Source organism: Lactuca serriola, chromosome 4 (assembly GCF_051521515.1).
Source record: "Lactuca serriola cultivar US96UC23 chromosome 4, Lser_US96UC23_V15, whole genome shotgun sequence".
Classification (NCBI taxonomy): Eukaryota; Viridiplantae; Streptophyta; class Magnoliopsida; order Asterales; family Asteraceae; genus Lactuca; species Lactuca serriola.
This window is the reverse complement of record NC_136411.1, coordinates 300463968-300489516: the sequence shown is the minus strand read 5'-3', so window position 1 is coordinate 300489516 and position 25549 is coordinate 300463968. Positions and strand designations below refer to the sequence as shown.

At 34.6% G+C, this 25549-nt stretch overlaps 1 protein-coding gene across 1 annotated transcript; it reads left to right on the top strand.

Moving 5' to 3' along the window:
* The first annotated feature begins 6047 nt into the window (after positions 1-6047).
* TOR (target of rapamycin) lies at positions 6048-20706 on the top strand. The gene is made up of 55 exons (XM_079034723.1): positions 6048-6455; positions 7701-8039; positions 8154-8228; positions 8367-8539; positions 8641-8739; positions 8813-8972; positions 9060-9203; positions 9888-10057; positions 10148-10352; positions 10479-10664; positions 10745-10897; positions 10978-11099; positions 11194-11293; positions 11376-11474; positions 11559-11689; positions 11776-11878; positions 11961-12143; positions 12226-12318; positions 12420-12554; positions 12642-12740; positions 12808-12970; positions 13059-13183; positions 13274-13326; positions 13444-13567; positions 13655-13831; positions 13909-14061; positions 14124-14276; positions 14365-14436; positions 14511-14645; positions 14725-14786; positions 14870-14967; positions 15063-15172; positions 15261-15434; positions 15516-15581; positions 15676-15744; positions 15826-16077; positions 16162-16290; positions 16379-16538; positions 16659-16873; positions 16974-17180; positions 17268-17381; positions 17476-17679; positions 17760-17840; positions 17953-18027; positions 18140-18206; positions 18283-18443; positions 18526-18699; positions 18783-18911; positions 19028-19111; positions 19228-19289; positions 19399-19471; positions 19567-19701; positions 19800-19973; positions 20049-20311; positions 20405-20706. The coding sequence occupies exons 1-55, from the start codon at positions 6336-6338 to the stop codon at positions 20421-20423; spliced, it is 7401 nt and encodes a 2466-aa protein (XP_078890849.1). The 5' UTR covers positions 6048-6335; the 3' UTR covers positions 20424-20706.
* Positions 20707-25549: the final 4843 nt, after the last annotated feature.

The window sequence follows — 25549 nt, the reverse complement described above, 5'->3', positions numbered from 1 at the left end:
ATGTACAAGTATTTTAATACTTAAAATAGTAACGTCTAGTTTTAATCTCATTTAAAACCATTTGAATGTAATGTTGCCCCGTAAACTAAATGTATCGTTGGTTCCCCATGCGAGTTATTATAATCGTGCTAAAACATAAATGGCCTGTTACGACGTTCTTCAGGCGTCAGAATGTTAGACATTTGTCACCCCAGACCTACCGTTCTAGCTATTGCAAACAACTTAGGTGCATGATTATCAGTCCCGTATAGATATATACACAAGTATCAAGCTCTCTTACGGGAGATTCTGGTTATAATACACGACTTTTGTAGGTACTCTGATGTTGGATTTGGTGTCTAAGTCCATAACTATAACTGGGATGTACTTGACCCGATTGTAGCATGGTCCTTTTGGGTTGCCTTCACCAGTGCAATTTGATAGGATGGACTTTTGAGAATAAGGTTAATATATTTGTAGGTTAATATATTATATTACAAATATGATATATTAATATGAAATCATATTATTTAATTAGTATTGATCAATAATTAATTTGGAATTAATTATGTGATCAAAAGAGACTAATTAAATATATGAGGATTGATTATGTAAATCAATGAATCTTATAGTGTAGGCTAATGATCCATGGTTATTTAGGATGTGCTAAACCAATGAGATAGTCCATGGAGGTTAACCCATGGAGCCTAAGTAATATGAAAGGTCATTATGGTTTACAAAGTGTAACCCTAGCATTTGCTACACTATAAATAAACCTCCTTAGAGCTAAAATCGGTTACATGAGTTGCTACAACATTCTTGGAGAGTGTGTATTGATTTTGTGCTAAATAACATATTCTCTCAAGCCTCATCTTGCATATTGGTGTTCGTGAACCATTAGATGCATCACACTTGGGGTGCTCAAGCTTTCAAAGGTCAAGAACTACAAGTCCTTCTAAGAGGTAAGTCATCTAACTAGTTGTATTGCTCAAATGTCAATTTGTATGCTAGTTAGGATATATGCTTTAGAAAATTGAAAATATGCATGTATAATTAGAGAAAACATAGATCCAAAGCAATTAGGGTTTCATGTGCACCATAGTAGTGTTATAGTACTCAAAACCCAACACTAGTATCAGAGCCTAAGATTGTTTTCGATTATACTTGATGCTTGTTATTTTTCGAAGTTGAAAAAAATCAAAATTTTGGCCTCTGACTGATGAACTCGCCGAGTCCACTGGCTGACTCGATGAGTTCACTCGGTAACAAGGGCAACTCGTCGAGTCAATGGCTCTGGTTGTAGAATTTTGAGTTTCCTTGGCCTAGATTGGATTGGAATCACTACTACAAACTGTTTTACATCATTAAATATGGTTTTATGATATGGTAGTGATTATGCTCGTCCAATCACAAGATAAATGTCAAAGTTTTAAGATAATTGTTGATTTATATGATAAACAAAGTTGCTTGCAAATGGTTGACTTGATATTATCTTGTTTATGAGTTTAGTTAGATCAATCTTGAATTATATGATAATTTTAGTTGTTGAAAAATTGATCTTAATGATTTTAATGACCTCCATAACTTGTCCTCAAGTTATGGAAAATGAAAAATCTCATCTTAAAAAATGCATTAAACTCATAAGTTATGAATTCCAAGAGTCATCAAAAGATAGTTGTCAAAATTATTATGATAGTTGTTAGTTTATATGTTAAGCCAATTACTCGTACCATTTGATTTGAAACTATTTTGCCCTATAAGTTAGTTTAGATCATGATTAAAAAAAATATATGATAGTTTTCCTTATTAGAATTGATCTAAATGTTATTTAATGGGTTCCATAACTTGTCCTCAAGTTATGGAAATTGAAAAGTCTTATCATAAATGTTTTAATGAACTCCATAACTTGTCCTCAAGTTATGGAAAATCAAAAGTCTTTTCATAAAACCAACATTAAACTCATAAGTTATAGAATTGAAGAGTTTTGACAAGTTTCAAAACTTGCCCTCATGTTCTAGAATTTGTAAAGTCTCACTAATGAAACTTTAATTCCAAACCCTAAAATTTTAAAAGTTAAAATTCAACCCTTATACTTTATAATATTATAAGTTTAATATATATATATATATATATATATATATATATATATGTATGTATGTATAAGACAAGTCAGTCTTAACGTTAGTAGGGCTCATTCACGAAGCCGGTCTACAAGGGGGTATAAGGTTACTGCCTATAAAATGGTGGTTTAATGGGTGTCCACTCTCACTCACCGCTTCTTTGACTGGTGGAGGGTCGTTAGCCGAACGGGTAAGATATGACATTAATTCTCCCCCATTAAAAGTATAAAGATAAATATAAAGTAACTAAACTTTTATTAAATTCTCAATCTTAGTTACTTTAGGAAATTGTGAAAAATGGTGTTAATCCATGAAATTGCACTTTGCACCTTGTTAAGTCGTTAGTGGAGCGTGTGTGGTTAACTGACACACTAATCTGGGACTGACAAAGTGTGGCAAAGGGTAGTTTGATGTTAATCATAGATCAATGGAACGTGTGAGGTTAACCAGCACATTGATTAGGTGATTTGTAACATTGAGTGTACCAAACTAATTTGCATGGTTATTCACACCTTGTTTGTGATCCTCGGCATCCCAGTCACAAACTTGAATGGCACAATCGAGATTTAAACATGCCATTGAAAAGTTCAATGAATCTCAAAGGATCTAGGAATTTCAATCCAATTAAAACTTAATAATCATTTCGTTATTCATGATGGAAATTGGTAAATCGTCATTTACCCACCTTCAAATATTTTACAACTGGATTACGACATCCCTTTTCGCAATTGTAAAATATTGTGTTGGGTCCTATTAAGGTAGTTTTCGGCCAAGGAATGGTCCATTAAGGTAGTTTTCGGCTATGATGTGTCCCATTGAGGTGATTTTGGTCCTAGGTACCTTATTTTTGGTTTGATTTTGGTCCTAACTTGTCCCCACAAGGTGTTTTCGACCATAGTGGAGTGTTATGCAATAAATCCTAAGAAATTGTTTAATGTGTGCTTTCTTGTTGACTTGTCAATGTTAATTACATCATGGTTCCTCAAGACTTACGTATATATATATATGATAGCTTATAAATCAATGCCCTTATGGCTTTCAAATGTTTTATTGCAATAGGGTTACATCTTACATTGTGGATACCCTTATACATGAGACTCCTTTAGACTTGGTTCGACTCAAAACTTTCTAGTTGCCACACAAAACCCTGAAAATTAGGGTTTCACTCTGGCAACCCTACTCGTCGAGTTGAGGCTCTCAACTCGTCGAGTAGACTTCAAGTCCCGTGTCCAAATTCTATTCGTACTTGATGAGTCTGGGACCTCTAACTCGCCGAGTCCCTTTGCAAAAATGAATATTTTGATTTAAAAATACATACAAGGATCCAGACGTTACAACACATGGAAGGCGGGGTGTACGTTATTGAGCTCTTGCGGTAGTTGAAGTTTGTAAGCTACCGAATGGCCCAATATACATTAGATTCGGTTTACCACGTTTTCCAAAATGTATCATTCCCTTCCAGGGTGAGACCTTCAACAGTACGCGGTCACCAACCTGGAATTCTAAGGGCTTTCGTAGTTTATCCGCATAACTCTTTAGTCGGTTCCAAGATGCTTTTAGTCGTTCACGAATTTGAACGATCTTCTCCGTTGTCTCTCGTATGATCTCTAGGCCATATGTTCCGAGATGCCAATATCACGTTTTTATGACTCTAGACATGGTAAAACGTCTAAAAGGACAACCCATATGTTCTATAGCATGTCATGCACAAGAAAGTCATAGCCTGGGGACAAAAGTTCATAAAATCATCGTATAAACAAGATCTATCAAGTTAATCACCAAGGTATGAACTTTATACCTTTCGGAGGTTGAGAATGATGCAAGACTTCCACATCCAAGCTTCACCACCACCTTCCTATTTATTTGAAATACACAAAACATATTTTAAAGCTTCAAAGTGCAACAATAGGGCTAGGGTTTGTAAGGGGGAACGTTTCTAGTGATGGGGGCTAGAAATGGGATGGGGGAATGAAACTTAAGGTTCAATATATAGGATCCAAACCCTAAAGATTAGGGTTTATGTCCAGACATAGTATGCCCAACGTACTCAACATGCGCCCAATGTACTCTCCAAAAACGCCACCGTTTCGCCTAATGCCCCTACGCCCAACGTACCATCTAGGTACGCCCAGCGTAAGGGCCAAAGTTGCAAAGATTACAAATAAAGGTAGAAAGGGAAACTTACCAATATTCGAGTGTAACATTCTCATTCACAAAATAATTGCTTTTAAGCAGGAAAAAAACATGAACACAATGTACTCGTTTAATGGCAACATGAAGCAAAAAAAATAGAGAAGAAATTGAAACCTGATAGCAAAGACTTGCAGGGTAGGATCGTCACCGGTGGTACACAAAGGCGGGAGAGAGTTTGATTCTTTTATGTGTGTTGTATATTTGACGTGAAATTGCTATATAGGGTTGAAGGGTAGATTGGTAAACGTTGAGATTTATCTTTATCAGTGATTCTCTTCTCTCCAAATCACTCCAATTTGGGAGGAAGATTAGGAGAGAAACTAATCCTTCGAAATCATTTCCTTTCTTTCTGAATCATTCCAACCAAAAAATCGGGGAACACGATCGACATAACTTTCTCTCCAGTTCCCTTCATTTTTTTCCGCTTCACTCGTTAATTACACTCGGGAATAGGGTGTTAATAGAGTCCTTGCCAACCTTTTGTATTAAGGACTCCCTTAAAGTTTAGATTCCAATATTAATATAACATAGACCATTCATGTAAGACCTAAAAAATCTCCCAACCCAAACTTAAAAGTTAAATTAGAGAACCCCCTCCACACACATGGAGTTGTGAAAATTGATATTCACATATTGCGAAATACATATCTTGTTGTTAACATATATTTTAAGCAAAATATGAGTAAATACTGGATTTACTAACATTGAATTAAAGCTATATATATATATATATATATATATATATATTGATTATTAAGTAAACGAACTTATTTGATTTGATACATTTAATGCAAATAATGTTCTAAGCTATATTTCAAAATACGAAATATTGGATTATAGTTTCATAATGAAAATTTTTGTGAATTTTTTTGGAAACGGTTAATATTATTAATAAAAACAAACCACTATTAGCAAGTAACCAGCAAGGGATCAGAAGTACAAAGACGAAACAGAAACATCCATAGAATAAGATACAAAATTATGAACTTAACATATAAATGAAGAAACGTTCCAGTTTACAAGTCATAGTGTCTTTATTCTAAAATTTGTGGTTATTTTTCATCTAATAAGGGAGGGAAAATTCATTATCTCCCAACCTAACCCACTGAACCCACTGTCACATCAATTTTTGTTTTTTTTTTCTTCATCTTTCCAACCCACAACATACGGAAATCCTATATTTCTCAACACATTCAACCCGTTTAATTAAAAAAAAAATACAAAACTGCTAAGGTACAAGTTTTAAAACACATGGTACAAGAGAAAATTAGAGAGAGAAAGTAGAGAGAGAGGATAAAGTGAGTTAGCGAAACCAATTAAACAACTCGCGTTGAAGATGGAGTGGTACCGACAGTACCTCTATTGTTAATTCAGATTTTACCTTGATTATTTTGTATTTTTTGAATTGAATGAGTTGAAAAGATAAGTTTCTGCGTGTTGTGGGTTGGAAAGATAAAGAAAAATGAAAAAGAAAAACTAATGGGACAGTGAGTTTCGTGGGTTGGAAGGGAATACTCATTCTCCCTAAAAATGGTTAATTTCTAGTTGGATAGGTAAATTTGTATTGTTTTTTGGTCATTAATTATTCCAAATATTTTAACTCATAAATTTTTATTTATTAATATTTATTAATTTATCTAACGGCATTTAAATCATAAGTAGTTATTTCAAGTGACAAATATTCGAGGGTGAATTGATAAAAAATATAAAGTTTGACTAAAATTAATGACGATCAACATTAACTCAGATTTCTGAGAGGAAAAATAGGGTTTTTGCCTGTATTTGTCGCATCACCACCCCCTACTACCTTCTCTAGACACTGAACACTTCGAAAACCCTATGAATTTGGTGAAGAAAATCGTCTTCGATCTCCGATCAAGCTAAATTCAGTCATCGGAGAACGCTATTCGCCAATAATCTTCGAATTTTTGTGTAAATAAATCAATCAAGGTGGGCAATTGTTTGCCCACCCTAGAAACTTCCCCCTTCTTCGCAAGGTTGGGGTTAGGGTTTTGGGGTAGTACTGAGACTATCAGTGAAGAGATGGCGGCTCCTGCGCAATCATACCGCTTTGGCGGTCCGGCCACCACAGCAGCAGCTGCCGGGAACATCGAAACTCTTAACAGAGTCCTTGCCGACCTTTGTACTAGAGGCCCCCCAAAGGTTAATCAAACAGTTTACTTTCATTTTCTCGAATTGTTCTTATGCGTGTCTGTAGATTTGGTTGTTTTTTGTTGATTAATTTTCACTCTCCGACCCCGATTGCGAATCCAATTTCGACTTTAAGAACAAACGAGTCATTTTTAACTTGAATTGTTTTGATTTACAAGAAAATTACTAAGTAATCGCATTGAAGTGTAAACATTACTACATTGCAAGGAGATTGGGGCTACATTAATAAAAAGATCAATGTAATTGAATCTCTCAAGTGCTAGGTTTTACAATTTAATTTAGAGGGTGGGCATAGTTATGGGACTGGGTGGATCCTGTAATGAGACTGAGTATCATCTTGGTTTTTCTGATCTAGGTTTAACATGATTGATAAAATTTATATAACTGGTGGGGCAAACATATTTGGGTGTTGGACATTTATTTAGCATAACTAGTTGAAATGCGAATGTGAGCTTGATAAAATTCAATTTATCAGTGCATTGGATTAACAGATTTGGAAAAGAGCATAAATGTTACCGTATCTAAAAATCCATTGCTGTTTTGTTGATTCAAACAATGTTGGTAGTAGGATAATGCCTTACCTTGTATTATGCCATTTGAAGATTATTTAGTATGCTAGAAATGTTATTTTTGCAGCTAAAGAGCTAAATGGGTGTATCAATGATAATCAACTTATGACATGAAAACTAAAAAAGTTGCTTAGTTTGTAGTCTTGATTAACAAGTGTAAACTACAAAGTCATACATTTGTTTTGCCACACAATTTTCCTTTTCTGTAAGAAAGTTAATGCTCGAGTTGGATATAACTGATAAATAAGCATTAAAAAGTTAGAATATATTGAGTTATGCATTTGTTTCGAACAATGCGCAAGGGAGAATAGAAATCTTATTTGTTATTTTGCCTAGTAGACTCTAACGGTTTTGAATCATCTGCTTTTCTTATTTTAGACTAGCATTTATGATGACCTTCTTTCAATTCAAATTTTATCTTAAAAGAGTTCAATGCATGCTATATATCGAAATTCGAACATGGTAATTAATGTTTTTAACAAATGTCGAACGACATAATAATTGCCAATAAGTGTTCTTGAAGAATTCAACACGTGCTTAGGCCAATAAATGTAGCTTCACTATTATTCACCAATGAAGATGCTTTTCAAGAGAGAGAGAGTTAATTTACATTTTGAAGGTTTTTAGCATATTGGGTACTTAATATCTTGATATTGTTCAATGACAGGATGGTTCTGCTTTTGCTTTAAGAAGACATGTTGAAGAAGAAGCACGTGCTCTTAGTGGCGAAGCCTTTTCTCGTTTCATGGACCAATTATATGATCGAATCACTAGTCTTCTAGAAAGCAATGATGTTGCTGACAATTTAGGAGCTTTAAGGGCTACTGATGAATTGATAGACTTAAGACTTGGGGAAAGCGGGACAAAAGTTTCCAAATTTTCTAATTACATGCGTATTGTATTCGATACAAAGCGGGACCCAGAAATTCTAATCCTTGCTAGTAAAGTCCTTGGCCATTTAGCCAGAGCTGGTGGAGCCATGACTGCAGATGAGGTGGAATGCCAGGTGTGTACCCCCTAATCCCCTATCCTTCTTCAATTACATTTTTCTTTTTCTTTTTAAAAATTTCACTTGTAATAACTTTAATACATGTATCATATATTCATATTATCATCACAGGTTAAAAATGCCTTAAAATGGCTTGGTGGTGATAGAGTTGAGTATCGCCGCTTTGCTGCTGTCCTAATCTTAAAGGTATCAGATTGCTTTTTAACCCAAAAACTGTATTTTTTTTAACAATATTTTGTGAATTGTGAAAGTAAGGTTAAGGTATGCTAATGCTAGTTTTGATGATCATATATTCATATGTGTCTTATTTGCATATTCTATCAGGAAATGGCTGAGAATGCTTCTACAGTTTTCAATGTTCACGTGCCTGAATTTGTGGATGCTATTTGGGTGGCATTGAGGGATCCAACATTAGCTGTTAGGGAAAGGGCAGTTGAGGCATTGCGTGCTTGCCTTCGTGTTATTGAAAAACGAGAGACACGTTGGCGTGTGCAGTGGTTAGTAGACTAGCTTAGTGCATTTACAAATTACAAAGTCTTCAAATCTTTTCAAATCCTTATTTTATGATCTATCTATTAACATATGTTGATGTTGATAGGTATTATCGTATGTTTGAGGCTACACAAGATGGATTAGGGAAGAATGCTTCTGTACATAGTATACATGGTTCTCTTCTTGCAGTTGGTGAACTCTTGAGGTTGGTTTGGTTGACAAATATTGTGAAAAAGATGGATTAAGTTAACAAACCCTAAACTTTTTCCATGAAACAGAAATACAGGTGAATTCATGATGTCAAGATACAGAGAGGTTGCAGAAATTGTTCTTAGATATCTAGAACATAGGAATCCACTTGTTCGTCTCAGTATAACTTCTTTGCTTCCTCGGATTGCACATTTTCTACGTGATCGATTCGTGACAAATTATCTTACAGTTAGTCAAATCTTTTCTCAAAATTATTGTTATATTGTTTTTTTTTTGGAAGAAAGAATTTAATCTTTATCTTTGGTAAACAAACAGATATGCATGAATCATATTCTTGCTGTTCTGAAGATACCAACTGAACGTGCCAGTGGATTTATAGCTCTTGGGGAGATGGCTGGTGCTTTGGATGGCGAACTAGTCCACTATTTGCCGACAATAACAACTCATCTACGTGAAGCAGTATGTTTTTTTTTTTTTTTAAAATTATTTTATTTGTCTGGTTGGTTGCTTCCCTTAGAGCATCTACTTTAATTATACTTATTTCGGTCAAATAGCTCATGAAAGTCAAACAACAGCTTTTTCAATTGCATAGCTTTCTCATTTGGCTTGTAAATTTACAAGCTTGACATGAGCTTTTTTGTATTTCTTTTTATCTTTTATTATTATTCTAGTTTATGAATTGTTATTTTGTTTAATATAATGTAAAATAGGTGTTTAAAGTATTTTATAATCTTTAATTTTAACAAAAATATAAAAAAGAAAAAGGTACAAGTTTGGTAACTTTTAGAAATATATAAAATGTATTTTTATTTGTTGTTCTGTAGTAAAAGATACACTATCTATTTAGTTTAATTTTATCCCAACTCCCAAGTATCTGTATTTTTACTATAAGAATAATTAGATTCAAATTAAAATTTGTATGTACTAATTTTCTTGTCTATAATGAGAAACTACATAGTTATTTATGTTTGATTTCAGTTATATTTATAAATTGAAATTGGTAAATAAGCTTTACTATGGTAGAGATTTCTACAAAAAAGCTTTCCTATTGTGGATGCTCTTTAACTGACCAGTTTTAAGCATTCTTTTTCTCTGTTTGGAAATTCCAAAAGCAAAATATATTGATACTTGGTGAAATTACAGATTGCCCCTCGTAGAGGAAGACCCTCTCTTGAGGCATTAGCTTGTGTTGGAAACATAGCAAAAGCCATGGGTCCCGCCATGGAAACTCATGTCTGCAGTCTTTTGGACGCCATGTTTTCAGCTGGTCTTTCTTCAGTACTAGTGGAATCACTTGAGCAGATTACCATCAGGTATACTAGTTTCAACTTCAAGAGGGTATTATTGTAATTTTGATGAGGTTCTGACAGATAATCATAACAATGTGACTCTAATGCTCTCAGCATTCCATCATTGCTGCCTACCATCCAAGATCGGTTGCTTGAAAGCATTTCAGTAGTTCTTTCAAAACCCCAAAATACCCACACAGGGGCATCTGCAACTCCAAGTAGAGCAAACATAGCTAACAACATGCAACAAATGTCAGAACTTACTGGATCTGCTTTGGAGCAGCTTGCATTACAAACACTTGCACGATTCAATTTCAAGGTGCATTCAAGATTTGTATAATTCACAAATTAGTTGTAAGAATTACAAAAATCAGCTATGCACAGGGACAAAAAGAGTAGTTTATTCAATTTTCTGTTATTTATCATTACAATTTCATGCATGTAGGGTCATGATCTTCTTGAATTTGCAAGAGAATCGGTTGTAGTTTATTTGGAGGATGATGATGGAGCCACAAGGAAAGATGCTGCTCTTTGCTGCTGTAAATTAGTTGTAAATTCTTTCTCAATTACCACCTTCAATCCCAGTAGATCCAGTCGAGCTGGAGGCAAAAGAAGACGTCTTATAGAAGAGGTTTCATTAGTTTCTATATTCTCCATTAAATATTTTTATTCTCTTTATTACATATTAAATGGTAAATTCTCTCACTGCAGATTGTGGAGAAGCTTCTTATTGCAGCTGTAGCAGACGCTGATGTCACTGTGAGGAACTCAATCTTCTCATCCCTCCATGGAAATGGAGGATTTGATGACTTTCTAGCTCAAGCTGATAGCTTGACTGCCATATTTGCTGCTCTAAATGATGAGGTACATTTCAAATTAACTAATTCAAAATGAGAATGATATTAACTTTATTTATTTATTTTTTATATCTGTATATGTGGTAGGATCTTCAAGTTCGAAAGTATGCAATATCAGTGGCTGGTAGATTATCTGAAAAAAACCCTGCATATGTTTTTCCAGCACTTCGGCGTCACCTTATTCAGTTGTTAACATATCTTGCACAAAGGTGAGAGAACTCAATTGTCTTGTCACCAACTTTTAAATGTTTAATAATATATTATTTAAAGACCTTCTTTTTATTGCTCTTATTTTTTAAACAGTGCTGATAGCAAATGCCGAGAAGAAAGTGCAAAGCTGTTAGGTTGCTTAATTCGCAGCTGTGAACGACTTATACTTCCATATATTGCTCCAATACACAAGGTCTTACACTCTTACTATTTACAAACCTTGCATCTTTTTTTTTTTGCATATTTATTCTATCAGCTGACGTGGCATATTTCAGGCGCTTTTGGCTAAACTATGTGAAGGAACAGCAGGTGTGAATGCAAACAATGGTATCATCAGTGGTGTTCTTGTAACTGTGGGAGATCTTGCTAGAGTGGTAGGAGATTGTTACATTCTTTTTTTTGTGCTCTCTTAAAGTGTAAAGTGTTTGATTTGCTGAGTCTCATTTGTATATGTGTAGGGTGGATTTGCTATGAGAGAATATATCCCTGAACTTATGCCAAGAATTGTTGAAGCTTTACTGGATGGAGCTGCTGCTTCTAAACGTGAGGTTGCTGTTGCAACTCTTGGTCAGGTTGTACAGAGCACAGGGTATGTATTCATCTTTATCAATATTACAAGTGACACTGCAATGTATTTTACCCTTTTTACAAAAATTGGTTGGTTTTTGTTTGTAGTTATGTGATAGCTCCATATAATGAGTACCCACAGTTGCTGGGCTTACTGTTAAAATTGTTGAATGGTGAGCTGGCATGGTCTACAAGGCGGGAAGTTCTTAAGGTATGTTTTTGACCCTTTTGTAGTTATACTTATGTAAATAGATTTATGCTGAAAAAAATGTGTGTTAACAATGAATGATTAGGTTCTTGGAATAATGGGTGCTTTGGATCCTCATGTTCATAAGCGCAATCAACAAAGCTTACAAGGACCTCTTGGTGATGGGACCCGTACAACCAATGATGCGGGCCCACATATCCAGTCTAGTGATGAGTTGCCAATGGATCTTTGGCCATCATTTGCAACATCAGAAGATTATTTCTCCACTGTAAGTTTTTTACCAAAAAATAAAAATAAAAAGAAGTCGTACCTTTACTCCTTGGTCTAATTCACATTTATTACTTTTGCAGGTTGCTATCAATTCTTTAATTCGGATACTTAGAGACCCTTCTCTTTCTAGTTATCATCAAAAAGTCGTTGGATCTCTCATGTTTATTTTCAAGGTTCGTTGACTTTAAGAACACATAATACATATATATTATATAATTGTAGATTCTTTTTTATTTTTTTCCCCTTGATTGATTTTTCTAATATCTTTTTTTAGTCAATGGGTCTTGGCTGTGTGCCTTACTTGCCAAAGGTTTTACCAGACTTCTTTCACACTATTCGTACGTGTGAAGATACTCTCAAGGAGTTCATAACTTGGAAGCTTGGAACTCTCGTTTCAATTGTGCGCCAGGTAGGATTGTATTTGAATTTGTATGATTACAAAAACTATTTCCTTAAACGCCACGTCATCATTAACCAATTTCGGTTGATATTCTAGCACATTCGCAAGTATCTACCCGAGCTGCTTTCTTTAATATCAGAATTATGGTCATCATTCAGTCTCCCAGCAGCTAATCGTCCTGTTCATGGACCCCCGGTAAAGTGTGCTTTTACTATCTGTCTTTTGTACAAAGGGCAATAATGTAATTTGATTTTCTGATCAGATCCTGCACCTAGTTGAACAACTTTGTCTGGCCCTGAATGATGAATTCAGGAGATATCTTCCTATAATACTTCCATGTTGTATACAAGTTCTGAGTGATGCTGAAAGGTGTAATGATTACACTTATGTCCGTGATATTCTTCGCACCTTGGAAGTTTTTGGTGGTGAGTGTGATATGATTGTGGAAATTATAATAATTAGTCTCCTAACTTGTAACTAATTTGTTAATTGTTATATAATTTTGGTCTACAGGAACATTGGATGAACATATGCATCTACTTCTTCCTGCCCTCATACGTTTATTTAAAGTGGATGCTTCTGTTGACATAAGGCGTGCTGCTATAAAAACCTTGATAAGATTAATCCCTCGTGTTCAGGTTAACGAATGATTTTATTTTTTGGGTTTGTAATAATTATATATTTTTCATAAATTATTGACTTAAACGCCATCAATTTCTTTTCATCAGGTTACAGGACACATTTCAACACTTGTGCATCACCTGAAGCTTGTATTGGATGGGTATGTTAATAATGTTATTGTTAGTTTGTTACTCTCCCAACATGAATTCCTCTTCCTCTTCCTCTTCCTCTTCACTTTTAATTTTATTTTCTTTTAAAACATTTTTCATGTATGTAGAAAAAACGATGAGCTTAGAAAGGATGCTGTTGATGCACTCTGTTGTTTGGCACATGCTCTTGGCGAGGACTTCACCATTTTCATCCCATCAATTCACAAACTTCTCATAAAGCATCGCTTGCGGGTTTGTATTTTGTATCATTACTTCATTTCTTACAAAAAAATTGCATTCTAGAAATATGTAAATGTTTTACATAAATTTCACTTTCAGCACAAGGAATTTGAAGAGATTGAGGGGCGATTGCAAAGGCGTAGACCTTTAATTGTTGCCAGTGTGGCAGCGCAAAAGTCAATCAGACAGCCTCCTGTGGAGGTTATTAGTGATCCTTTGAGTGATATGGAGAATGATCCTTATGAAGATGTTCACAAACAACCCAAAGTTCATCAGGTATTAAAAAAATATATATTATTTAAACACGAAATTTTATAACTTAATCATGGTTTTACATTTACTTTTTCCAACAGGTTAATGATGCTAGATTGCGTGCTGCTGGAGAAGCTTCTCAACGTAGCACTAAAGAAGATTGGGCAGAGTGGATGAGACATTTCAGCATTGAATTACTTAAGGAATCACCTTCCCCAGCTCTAAGAACATGTGCCAGGCTGGCACAGTTACAGGTGTCATTTTAAAATTTACTATCTTTTATAAATTCGATTGTAACCCTCGTTTCTTTTTGTAGCCATTTGTTGGACGAGAGCTGTTTGCAGCAGGATTTGTTAGCTGTTGGTCACAACTCCATGAGTCTAGTCAAAAAGCCCTTGTTCGCAGTTTAGAGATGGCATTTTCTTCCCCTAATATACCCCCTGAAATTCTTGCAACATTACTTAACTTGGTAAGGCTAAAAAACGGTTGCTTATAAGCTATATAGAGTTACAGACTCTGTGATTTCATATTATCAATTTGCAACATGTATTTAACAGGCAGAGTTCATGGAACATGATGAGAAACCCCTTCCCATTGACATTCGTCTCCTTGGTGCTCTTGCTGAAAAGGTGAGATGGCTTACAAACTATAAACTTTTCATTTTCAAGGCATTGTTTTGTTTATATGATCTTTTTTGTTGCAGTGTCGAGCATTTGCCAAGGCTTTGCATTATAAAGAGATGGAATTTGAAGGTGCACTTTCCAAGAAGATGGATGCCAACCCTGTTGCTGTAGTTGAAGCACTCATTCATATTAATAACCAGTTACATCAGCATGAGGTGAGTATATATATAATATCCACTGTCATTCTACTACTACTTTGGCCTTTCATATACTAATATTCTAATATTAATTTAGGCTGCAGTTGGGATATTGACCTATGCTCAACAGCGTTTGGATGTACAACTGAAGGAATCATGGTATTTTATCCGGGACCCTAAAATCATTTACATTTTCTTATTTTCTCAAAATATTAAATAGTTATGTTGCTTCTAAATACAAGGTATGAAAAACTGCAACGGTGGGATGATGCCCTTAAAGCATACACTGCAAAATCCGCTCAAGCAACCAGTCAACATCTTATCTTGGATGCTACGTTAGGTATTATTCAAATATACCATGCCATGGTGTTATAATATTTATATTATTATCATTTCAAGGTAATTAAATCAATTAAAATGTCTGTTCATTATTAGGTCGAATGAGGAGTCTTGCTGCATTAGCTCGTTGGGAAGAGCTTAACAATCTATGTAGGGAATATTGGACACCTGCTGAGCCAGCTGCTCGATTAGAAATGGCACCAATGGTCTGTGCTCATAATTTATATCTCTCTCAACTCTCAAGCATCTTTGATTTCTTTTGCGTTAATATTTACCATTTTGTCCTTGGCTTAGGCTGCTAATGCTGCTTGGAACATGGGGGAGTGGGATCAGATGGCTGAGTATGTATCTAAACTGGATGATGGTGATGAAACTAAACTCAGGGTGTTAGGGAACACTGCTGCCACAGGTGATGGTGGCAGCAATGGGACATTCTTCAGGGCTGTTCTCTTAGTTCGTAGAGGAAAGGTATTGTTTGGAATCTGGATTTGGATTTCTTCACTTGTAATTGTATGTTTGGATATCTTTTTAACTTTTTTGATTTTACAGTATGATGAAGCACGCGAATATGTCGAAAGAGCAAGGAAGTGTTTGGCAACTGAGCTTGCTGCTTTGGTTAGTTTCCATTTCCAATTTCCAATTTCCAACATCAAACCATAAACCCTAAACCCTAAATCCTTGTGTGTGCTGAGCATGTTAAAATGTGTAGGTTCTTGAGAGCTATGAACGAGCCTACAGCAATATGGTCCGTATTCAACAGCTGTCTGAGTTAGAAGAGGTATTCGTATTTCCTTTAATCCTTTTGCTGATATAATGAAATTTGTGTTCTAAAGGATCATGTTATTCTTGTTTGTGACAGGTCATCGATTACTGTACTCTTCCAGTTGGCAACTCTGTTGCTGAGGGGAGAAGATCACTCATTCGTAACATGTGGAATGAACGCATTAAAGGCACAAAAAGAAATGTTGAGGTTTGGCAAGCTCTTTTGGTAGTTAGGTCACTTGTATTGCCTCCTACAGAAGATAGTGAAACCTGGTTGAAATTTGCTTCACTTTGCCGAAAAAGCGGTAGGATTAGTCAAGCCAAATCCACTTTGATTAAACTCTTACAGGTACGTATTAAAATTTTTTGTTTATTTAATCTAAAAATCAGACATTCAGATGTCAAATCTGTAATTCATTACTATTTTGAACAGTTTGACCCCGAAACAACTCCTGAAACTGTAAGATACCACGGGCCTCCACAAGTAGTGCTTGCATACTTAAAATACCAGTGGTCACTTGGGGAGGATCAAAAGCGTAAAGAAGCTTTTGCTAGGCTGCAGGTAGGTTTAATCATTTTCACTTAAGCTAATTGTATTAATTATAATTTATAAGTTATAATCAGCTTATTCTTTTTTACTTCTTTTATAGGATCTAGCAATAGAGCTTTCGAGTTCTTCTGGTCTTCAAGTATCTACACCAACTGGCTTTGGAGGTGTTCCACATGTATCACTTATGGCACGTGTATATCTGAAACTCGGGGCATGGCAATGGGCTCTTTCCCCTGGTCTTGATGATGATTCTATACAAGGTAGTTACAAATTTTGAGTTTTTTTTTTTTTTTTTTTTTTTTTTTTTTTTTTTACATGAGATGATGTGATTATAGTCTGTTCTGATGTTTTTTTAAAAAAAAAAAAATTATGTTTTCTAGAAATTCTTAACTCGTTCAAGCATGCGACTCATTGCGCCACAAAGTGGGCGAAAGCATGGCATACATGGGCTCTTTTCAATACAGCAGTGATGTCTCATTATACAGTGAGAGGCCTTCCTAATTTTGCTGCACAATTCGTAGTGGCTGCAGTCACTGGCTACTTTCATTCTATAGCCTGTGCAGCACATGCAAAGGGTGTAGATGATAGCTTGCAGGTGAGTCATTATAAACTTCATATATTGGAATCAGGAAAGTCCATTGTATTTTTATATATCTTTAATGTTTACCGTTTCATTACTTTTCTGATTTTTTCAGGACATCCTTCGTCTTCTCACTTTGTGGTTCAACCATGGAGCTACTGCTGAGGTTCAGGCAGCACTACAAAGAGGATTTTCACATGTTAATATCAACACATGGTTGGTTGTTTTGCCTCAGATCATTGCAAGAATCCACTCAAATAATCATGCTGTGAGAGAGTTGATACAATCTCTTCTCGTTCGCATAGGACAAAGCCATCCACAGGTCTCTTCTGTTTTTTCCTTTTTTACCCTTTTAGAACATAAATGATAAAACATCATGTAGACTTACCTGTTTTAAAATCCATTGCAGGCTCTTATGTACCCTCTTCTTGTCGCCTGTAAATCAATAAGCAATCTGCGTAAAGCTGCAGCTCAGGAAGTGGTTGACAAAGTGAGGCAGCACAGTGGTCTGTTGGTTGATCAGGTGAAATAATAACTTAATAATAACGAGTCAATGACTGTTGATTAATTTAGGGTTTAGGGTTTTTAGCTGACAACTTGATTTGTTTTATGTGAAGGCACAACTTGTATCAGAGGAGTTGATTAGGGTTGCAATTCTCTGGCATGAAATGTGGCATGAGGCACTTGAAGAAGCTAGTCGGTTGTATTTTGGTGAACATAATATTGAGGGAATGCTTAAGGTTTTAGAACCATTGCATGAAATGCTTGAAGAAGGTGCCATGAGAAACAACACAACCATAAAAGAGAAAGCTTTTATTCAGGTCACTTCAGATATTCTTTTACATCATATTATCAGAATTCACATGTTGTCAAAATATTATACTGATTGGTAAAATTTCAGACATATCATCATGAGCTATTGGAGGCGTATGAGTGTTGCATGGAATATAAGAGAACTGGAAAAGACGCTGAGCTTACTCGGGTACACAATGAATCTTTATATCTCTATAATATTTTTCTAAGTGCATCATCTTGAATAACAGAATCTCATATCTTCATCATTTAAATGTGTATGTGTTTTTTTTTGTCTTAAGGCCTGGGATCTGTACTATCATGTCTTTAGAAGGATAGATAAGCAGCTTCAATCTCTTACAACACTAGACCTGCAGGCAAGTAACTTATTTCATGCATTTACTTTTTTTTTTGTGGCTTCTTTTTACAATATGAAGGGAGGAATACTCAAAGTTGGTGTTTGATTGTTTTCCTTTTGTGTAAATGCAGTCAGTTTCTCCAGAATTAGTAGAGTGTCGCGACTTAGAGCTTGCTGTTCCTGGAACTTATTGTGCAGGTATAATAATAATATTATATTATATATGTTTTGAATGATGAGTAATATAATTATACATACGTATTTATATTTGCAGATTCACCAGTGGTGACAATTGCATCATTTGCACCACAGCTTGTTGTGATTACATCCAAACAAAGACCCAGAAAACTGACAATTCATGGGAGCGATGGGAAAGATTATGCTTTTTTGCTCAAAGGACATGAAGATTTACGCCAGGATGAACGTGTCATGCAGGTTGGTTTTTTTTGACTTTTTCATTAATTACTTTTTCTTTCTATTCTGAATTACAGTTTCTTAATACTTGTTCCATGATCAGCTGTTTGGTTTAGTAAATACTCTGCTGGAGAATTCGAGAAAGACGGCAGAAAAAGATCTTTCCATTCAACGATATGAGGTCATTCCATTATCTCCAAACAGTGGATTAATTGAGTGGGTCCCTAATTGTGACACCCTCCACCAACTCATCCGAGAGTACAGAGATACCCGAAAGGTTTTTACTCTCTCTTTCTCTTTCTCTTGCTTTTCTATCTGTATTATACATAATGGTTGCTTCTTGTTATTGTTGTTGTGTAGATCACGTTGAATCAAGAGCATAAATATATGCTTAGTTTTGCTCCAGATTACGATCACTTGCCACTTGTAGCTAAAGTGGAGGTGTTTGAGTATGCTCTTGATAATACTGAAGGAAATGACTTGGCAAGGGTATGCACATTTTTCTATATATGATAATGATAATGATAATGATGTATCCATATGTTGTTGAGATTGAAACAGGAATATTCATAATTGAAACTTTTCTTTTCAATTTATGTTTGAAGGTGCTTTGGCTAAAAAGTCGAACTTCAGAAGTGTGGTTGGACAGGAGGACTAATTATACTAGAAGCTTGGCTGTCATGAGTATGGTATGTATGATTTTTTGTAAATAATAAATTAACTAGTTAGTTACAGTTTATTAACCTTTTTTTTTCAACATAAAAAGTTGATTCCATTATTTACCACCTTATTCCATACATTACAGGTTGGTTACCTTCTTGGGTTGGGTGATCGGCACCCCAGCAATCTTATGCTGCATCGTGGCAGGTATCTATCTATCTATCTATCTCATAAATAAATACTTTATAATATAATATAATAATATTAAGTATTAGATATATTGTTAATGGGTATCTGAATTTTGTTGTACGTATAGTGGGAAGATCTTGCATATTGATTTTGGGGATTGCTTTGAAGCCTCCATGAACCGTGAGAAGTTTCCTGAAAAAGTAAAGTCCTCGAAAAATATTTTATTTGTTTTTTGTTACTTAGTCATTTATCCATGGATCCACCACTTGAACTCTGTATCTGTATGTGTTTGCAGGTTCCTTTTCGTTTGACTAGAATGCTTGTAAAGGCTATGGAAGTTAGTGGGCTTGAAGGGAACTTCCGTTCAACTTGTGAAAATGTGATGCAAGTTCTTCGAACCAATAAAGACAGTGTCATGGCTATGATGGAGGTACCATTTACCTCTCTCTCTCTCTCTCTCTCTCTCTCTCTCTCGATTGCTAATGATGATGATATGGATATGGTTGTTTGTTTTGAGTTGGATTTCAGGCATTTGTTCATGATCCGCTTATAAATTGGCGTCTTTTCAACTTCAACGAAGTGACACAAATGTCAACCCTAGCAAGCACCACAAATGCCCAACCTGCTGTAAACGGTGAAGAAGCCGCTCCAAATCATATGCAACAACCACAACGTGGTGTTCGCGAAAGGGAGCTTTTACAGGTGATTTGTTTTGTTCAATAATTTCCAATGAGAAATAACTAAATAAATAATTATGATTGATTTCGTTTTGTGTAGGCTGTGCATCAACTTGGTGATGCTAACGAGGTGCTGAACGAGCGGGCAGTGGTGGTTATGGCGCGTATGAGCAACAAACTGACAGGGCGTGATTTTTCAACCGCACCAACCACCACCACCCTCCAGCCTGCACCAGACAGTGCTACTTTACTGTCTTCCGGTGATGCCCGTGAAGTGGATCATGGCTTATCTGTTAAGTTACAAGTTCAAAAGCTCATTTTACAAGCCACTTCTCATGAAAATTTGTGCCAGAATTACGTCGGGTATCATTTCCATATAACACACAAATAAATTTAACTTATTTTTTTTTTCTTGCATTTAATTTAGCCTTACAAAATTCATTTGGATATTTTCAGGTGGTGTCCGTTCTGGTAAAAAGAAAAGAAAAACTGGGATGTTGTAGATATGGAAGATGTGCATCTGTACATAACTTTATTAGGTCTTGTCTTGGCTCCTGTAATTTATGTATAGAAGCATCATGTAAGGTGAAGTGGGGGGGCTTGGCTTAATCGTAATTTTAATCAATCCTATGTATATAACTATAGATCGAGTTTGGGATTTTTTAGGGAGGGGTAGTAGTAACCTAAACACCAATTCATTTCAGTTAAATGTTTATGTTGGTAATAATAATTTCATATCTTTGGGACAGTTACATTTACATGATTGGTGCGATATATGTTTGTAGTTACAAAGATAAAAAGGTAATATTTGAAACATAGAATGAAAGATAAAAAGGCTACGTTTTTGGTTGGCAAACAACTAATCCGATTGTTGACATCTATCTCTATTCTCTAAGTGAAGTCATTATCTCAATTTTCAAAATTCCAAATTATGTTCAAGACATTTGAAATCTTATACGCTAGGCAAAAACAGATTTTCAAAATATCTAAAAAAACACGAGGTTTATGTGTTTATGTTATCTTTTCTAATATAGATTATGCACAAAGGCTTTTACTAAGTTGAGATCTTTTGTATTGCAAAAGTATGCCAACACTTGTTTTCTTAGTGAGGTAAAACACCTAAGAAACTCCTACTCTACTTTTCAACTAAAACTATCTGCATGGAAATACTTCGACAACTTTGTCGACATTCGAGGACACCCCCACCCCCACCCTGACAATGAGAACCCCCAAATATAAGATTGATTTGATGCCGCCTAAGAAAAAAAAAGGAGAATATGTAACATGAAATATAAAATATTTAAAAGTTACCACACACATTAAGACCAAAGTATGAAAAACGTAGAACGCTAGAACACAAGAAAGAATAAAGGAATTTTTTTGAAGTGTGTCAAAACTAAATGAATACACAACATAAGGAGGCAAAATAGTAAACAAAAATGGGCCAAAATTGGCCTCAAATGGCAATATATCTGTTCCCTTAAAAACTTATAAGTCCACTAAAAGACCAAAAAAGGTTTGGTAACCAAATCAAACCATAATATCCCAAATCTGTCGGGCTTTATGAACCTAAACCAGTCCAAAGTAAACCCGGTTTTAGGTCAGTCACTAGCCCAATCCGGTAAGATGTTTGGATGTCCACCTCTACCCAAAAACATAATGTGAAATATAAATCATGTATAAAATGATTCGTTATGGTCTGTTACCTATTAGAGGCTAACATAGAGCTGATAATCGGGTTGGATTGGGTTCAAGTGAACCTGCTTTACATTTCCATATAACACCTCCATGGATTTTAACATTACAAGTTTTCTAGGTTTATTTTTGTTTGGCAAGGTTGATTAGGGTATTTTCTTCTTTTACACATACGAGAACTAAACTCTTTACATTCTTGTGTAGATTTTTTTTTTCTTCTTCAATTTATGTCCCTTTGACATAGTACAGCTTATTTTGTCCAGTTGTGTCATACGTGACAAAAATGATCTAACTGAAAATACAATGGTTGCTACTTAGCCTTTTAGCTATAACCACCATAGCTATCTAGTTATAATAATAGTATGATTTTATTTAGAGGCATCCATTGGGTTTGACACAAAGGGATAATGACTTAAAAGGGTAATATATTATTGGATTTGTATATATTTGGTCATTGAATTTTTTTTCGTCCATATTTACCCCTTCAACTTATTAAACTGTACACATTCAGTCTTTTGACCGGTTACTCCAGGTTTTTTTTGAACCGGCAAATCTAATCTACTACCAAACTAACAACACCTATTCCACCTATGTCCACGACGAGACTTGAACCCTCGACCTCAAAGAGGGAGGACACCACCTGATACCGCTGGGCTACAAGCTCTTTGGTGGTTACTCCAGGTTAGCCGAGAAAATTGACTTAATAGGGTAATATATTTCTCATTTTTTACATATTTAGTCCTTAATATTTTGTACATATTTAGTCTTTAATATTTTTTTTGTTTCAAAATAAGTCATTTTTGTTTTTGTACACATTCAATATTTATGAATGTTTTCTTTAGGCTTTTCTCACGACATTTTACGTGAGACAATCATTGATGAAGTGTGTGGGGCTGTTAATGTTTATGTGTAATGTCTAATTTTCACAAAAAAAATTTATTTTTAAATAAGGCAAAACTCCTTAATTATAAATCCATTATTAAGAAAAAACGTTTATTCCAAAATACATTTATCAAAAATCAAAGTAATATAAGTAACGCAAAATCCTCAATATTGTTGATGAGTGTGTACAGACATACAATCATGCATTCTCCTTCCCACGACCAACGATAGAACCTGAAAACATAAACAACTAGATAAACACAAAGTTTAGTGAGTTTCCCCCAAAATACTCAATACAACAAATTTATTATCATGCATAACGAACCTACACTCATCAGACTGGAATACCTTGGCCCAATCAGTCACCGGACTGGAACGCCAACATGCAACAGGTACAATCAATCATCAGACTGTAATACCCAAGGTTTGTTGGCATGCCGCCTAAACCCAACCGCTCTTCTCGAGTCTCCGTGCCTATAGCTTATAGTCGGCCCGCACCACGTATCTTGGCCTACAACATATAGCAAGACCACCTCAACCTATCCCACCACCGTATGACTATCCCACATACGATGTCGTGAGAAAAACCTAAAAAAATCATTCATAAGTACTGAATGAATACAAAAATAAAAATGACTTATTTTGCAAAAAAAAATATTAAAGACTAAATGTGTACAAAAATATTAAGGACTAAATGTGTACAAAGTGAAAAATATATTACCATATTAAGTCATTTTTACCGGTTAACCTGGAGTAGCCGGTCATAAGGATTAAATGTGTACAGTTTAACAAGTTGAATGGGTAAATGTGAACGTAAGAAAAACTTAGTGACTAAATGTGTACAAATCGAAAAATATATTACCTTTTAAGTCATTATCCCTTGACACAAATTCTAAAATAACTTTATGGTTTGTATGTTATTTTTGTTTTTGTTATGATTATCTTATATCGATCTAAAAGCTTTCAAAATAGAAACTGATAGAATCATTTTTTTTACTAACAAAGACAGGCAAAAGTAGCCTTTTAGAAGATATAAAAAGTAACCTTCCATGTGCATATAATGATTTATCCCAATCAATATTTTAAATAACGTAATGCGTGACTTGACGACAATGTTAAATCTCAAGCTTTTCCAAGTCTTGACGAACTACATCGTTTGTTAGACGTGACTTAAGGCGACAATTTTATATATAATTAATATTTTTATATGTATTTTCAACTATTATTCATTTTTATACACATATATGAGTTAAGACGACATTTTGGTAAAACTTGGCGGCTGGTAAAAGCTTTGGAGCCATGACGAACTTTTTAGAACCTTGATCATAATATAGATAAAATATTTATTTATTTTACCAAGCTCATGTAGGATTTGTACCTTTTTTATATTTTAATGTGGTAAAACATAAACAATTGGGTAAACGTCACTATAGCCCAATCAACTATCATCATCTATCTGATTTGGTCACTTCAATATTTTTTTTGCGCAATAGGTCATTAAACTTACAACTTACATATCTATTAAGTCACTTTCGTTAGTTTTTAATATATCATCTGTTAACAAATGGTCCCTATAATTTCAATTTATTTCGTGGTTGGTCACACACCAACATAGTTTATTACCGACATCATCACCGTTCAATTCCAACAACCACCACCCTTCACCTCAAGCAACCCCGTTAACTATTATTCTAACATACGATCACTCACAAAAAATATCAATCGATTTTAATTTTTATAAAACAAAATAATTTCAACGGATTTCAATTTTAAAGAATTCATTTAAAAAAAATATGTTCAGAATCAACATTGAATGAAAGTGTAACAATGTCTATTTGCTAAATAAGAAATTAAATACCAATAAGATATTCATGAGTTAACTTTTTCTTAAAAAAAATATATCAATATTCCTTACCTTCGCAAAGTATATACATGACATGCTTATTTGAATTGGATTATCTGAATGAAATTGTTACACCATGCAACACTAAATGCAGTTCACTAACTACCAATATATACATTTTTATTTGCGACAAAACCCCATATTAAAACTGATCATTTTTAATGCAACTATTTCACCAAATAATATTAAATGCAGTTTGCAAACTTCTACGATGACCTTTTTTAGTGATCTAACATATTTTTGGTCGATTTAAGGGATTTAAGTGGTTGTAGTTTCTATCAAATGTATCATATTTTTACTTAAAATCTACCGGTAAACTAAACTCTAAATCAAAAATCATGGGGGTTGCTCGAGGTGAACGTTGGTGGGTGCCGGAAGTGAACGGTAGTGGTGCAGGTGATGAACGATGCTAGTAAAGGACCAATCACAAAAGAAATTGAAATTATAGGGATCATTCTTGTAAATTATAATAACTGATTAACGGAGAATCTGTTAAAAACTAACGAAAGTGACTTAATAGACATGTAAATTGTAAGTTTAATGACCTATTGAGCAGAAAAATACTTTAGTGACCAAATCGGATAAATGACGATAGTTGATTGGGCTATAGTAACATTTACCCTAAACAATTTAGATGGAATCATGAAGGATGAATACAGGAATTTATTATTTTATACATATTTTACTTTTATATAAATCATTAAATGGAATCATTCAAGGATGAACAAATAATAAAATTAACTTAATATATTATTTTAGACTTATTTTTCTTTACAATCATAAAAAAATATTAGTAAATTGTTCTTGAGTTTTTCTTAGGAGAGAAAGGGGAGAAAAGGAAAAGAAATGATTGACAGAGAACTGATGTTCTTAAGTTCTTTTTTTTAGGAATAAATTTTTCGTGGGTTAGTTCTTATATATCAGATTCGCCTTTTGATATCGTAATGGGCCATATAAGGCATCTTTGAACAATAGACGGTTTTGGAGAGTCCCTGATAGGGATAAGGCATATTTGAATAAGGTAAGGATTATCCTGAGGAGTTTGAATCTCTTAAGGATTCTATCTGCCACCTATAAATAGACCGCTAGGAGTTAAACCCTAAAAGCTGATTCTCTCATAA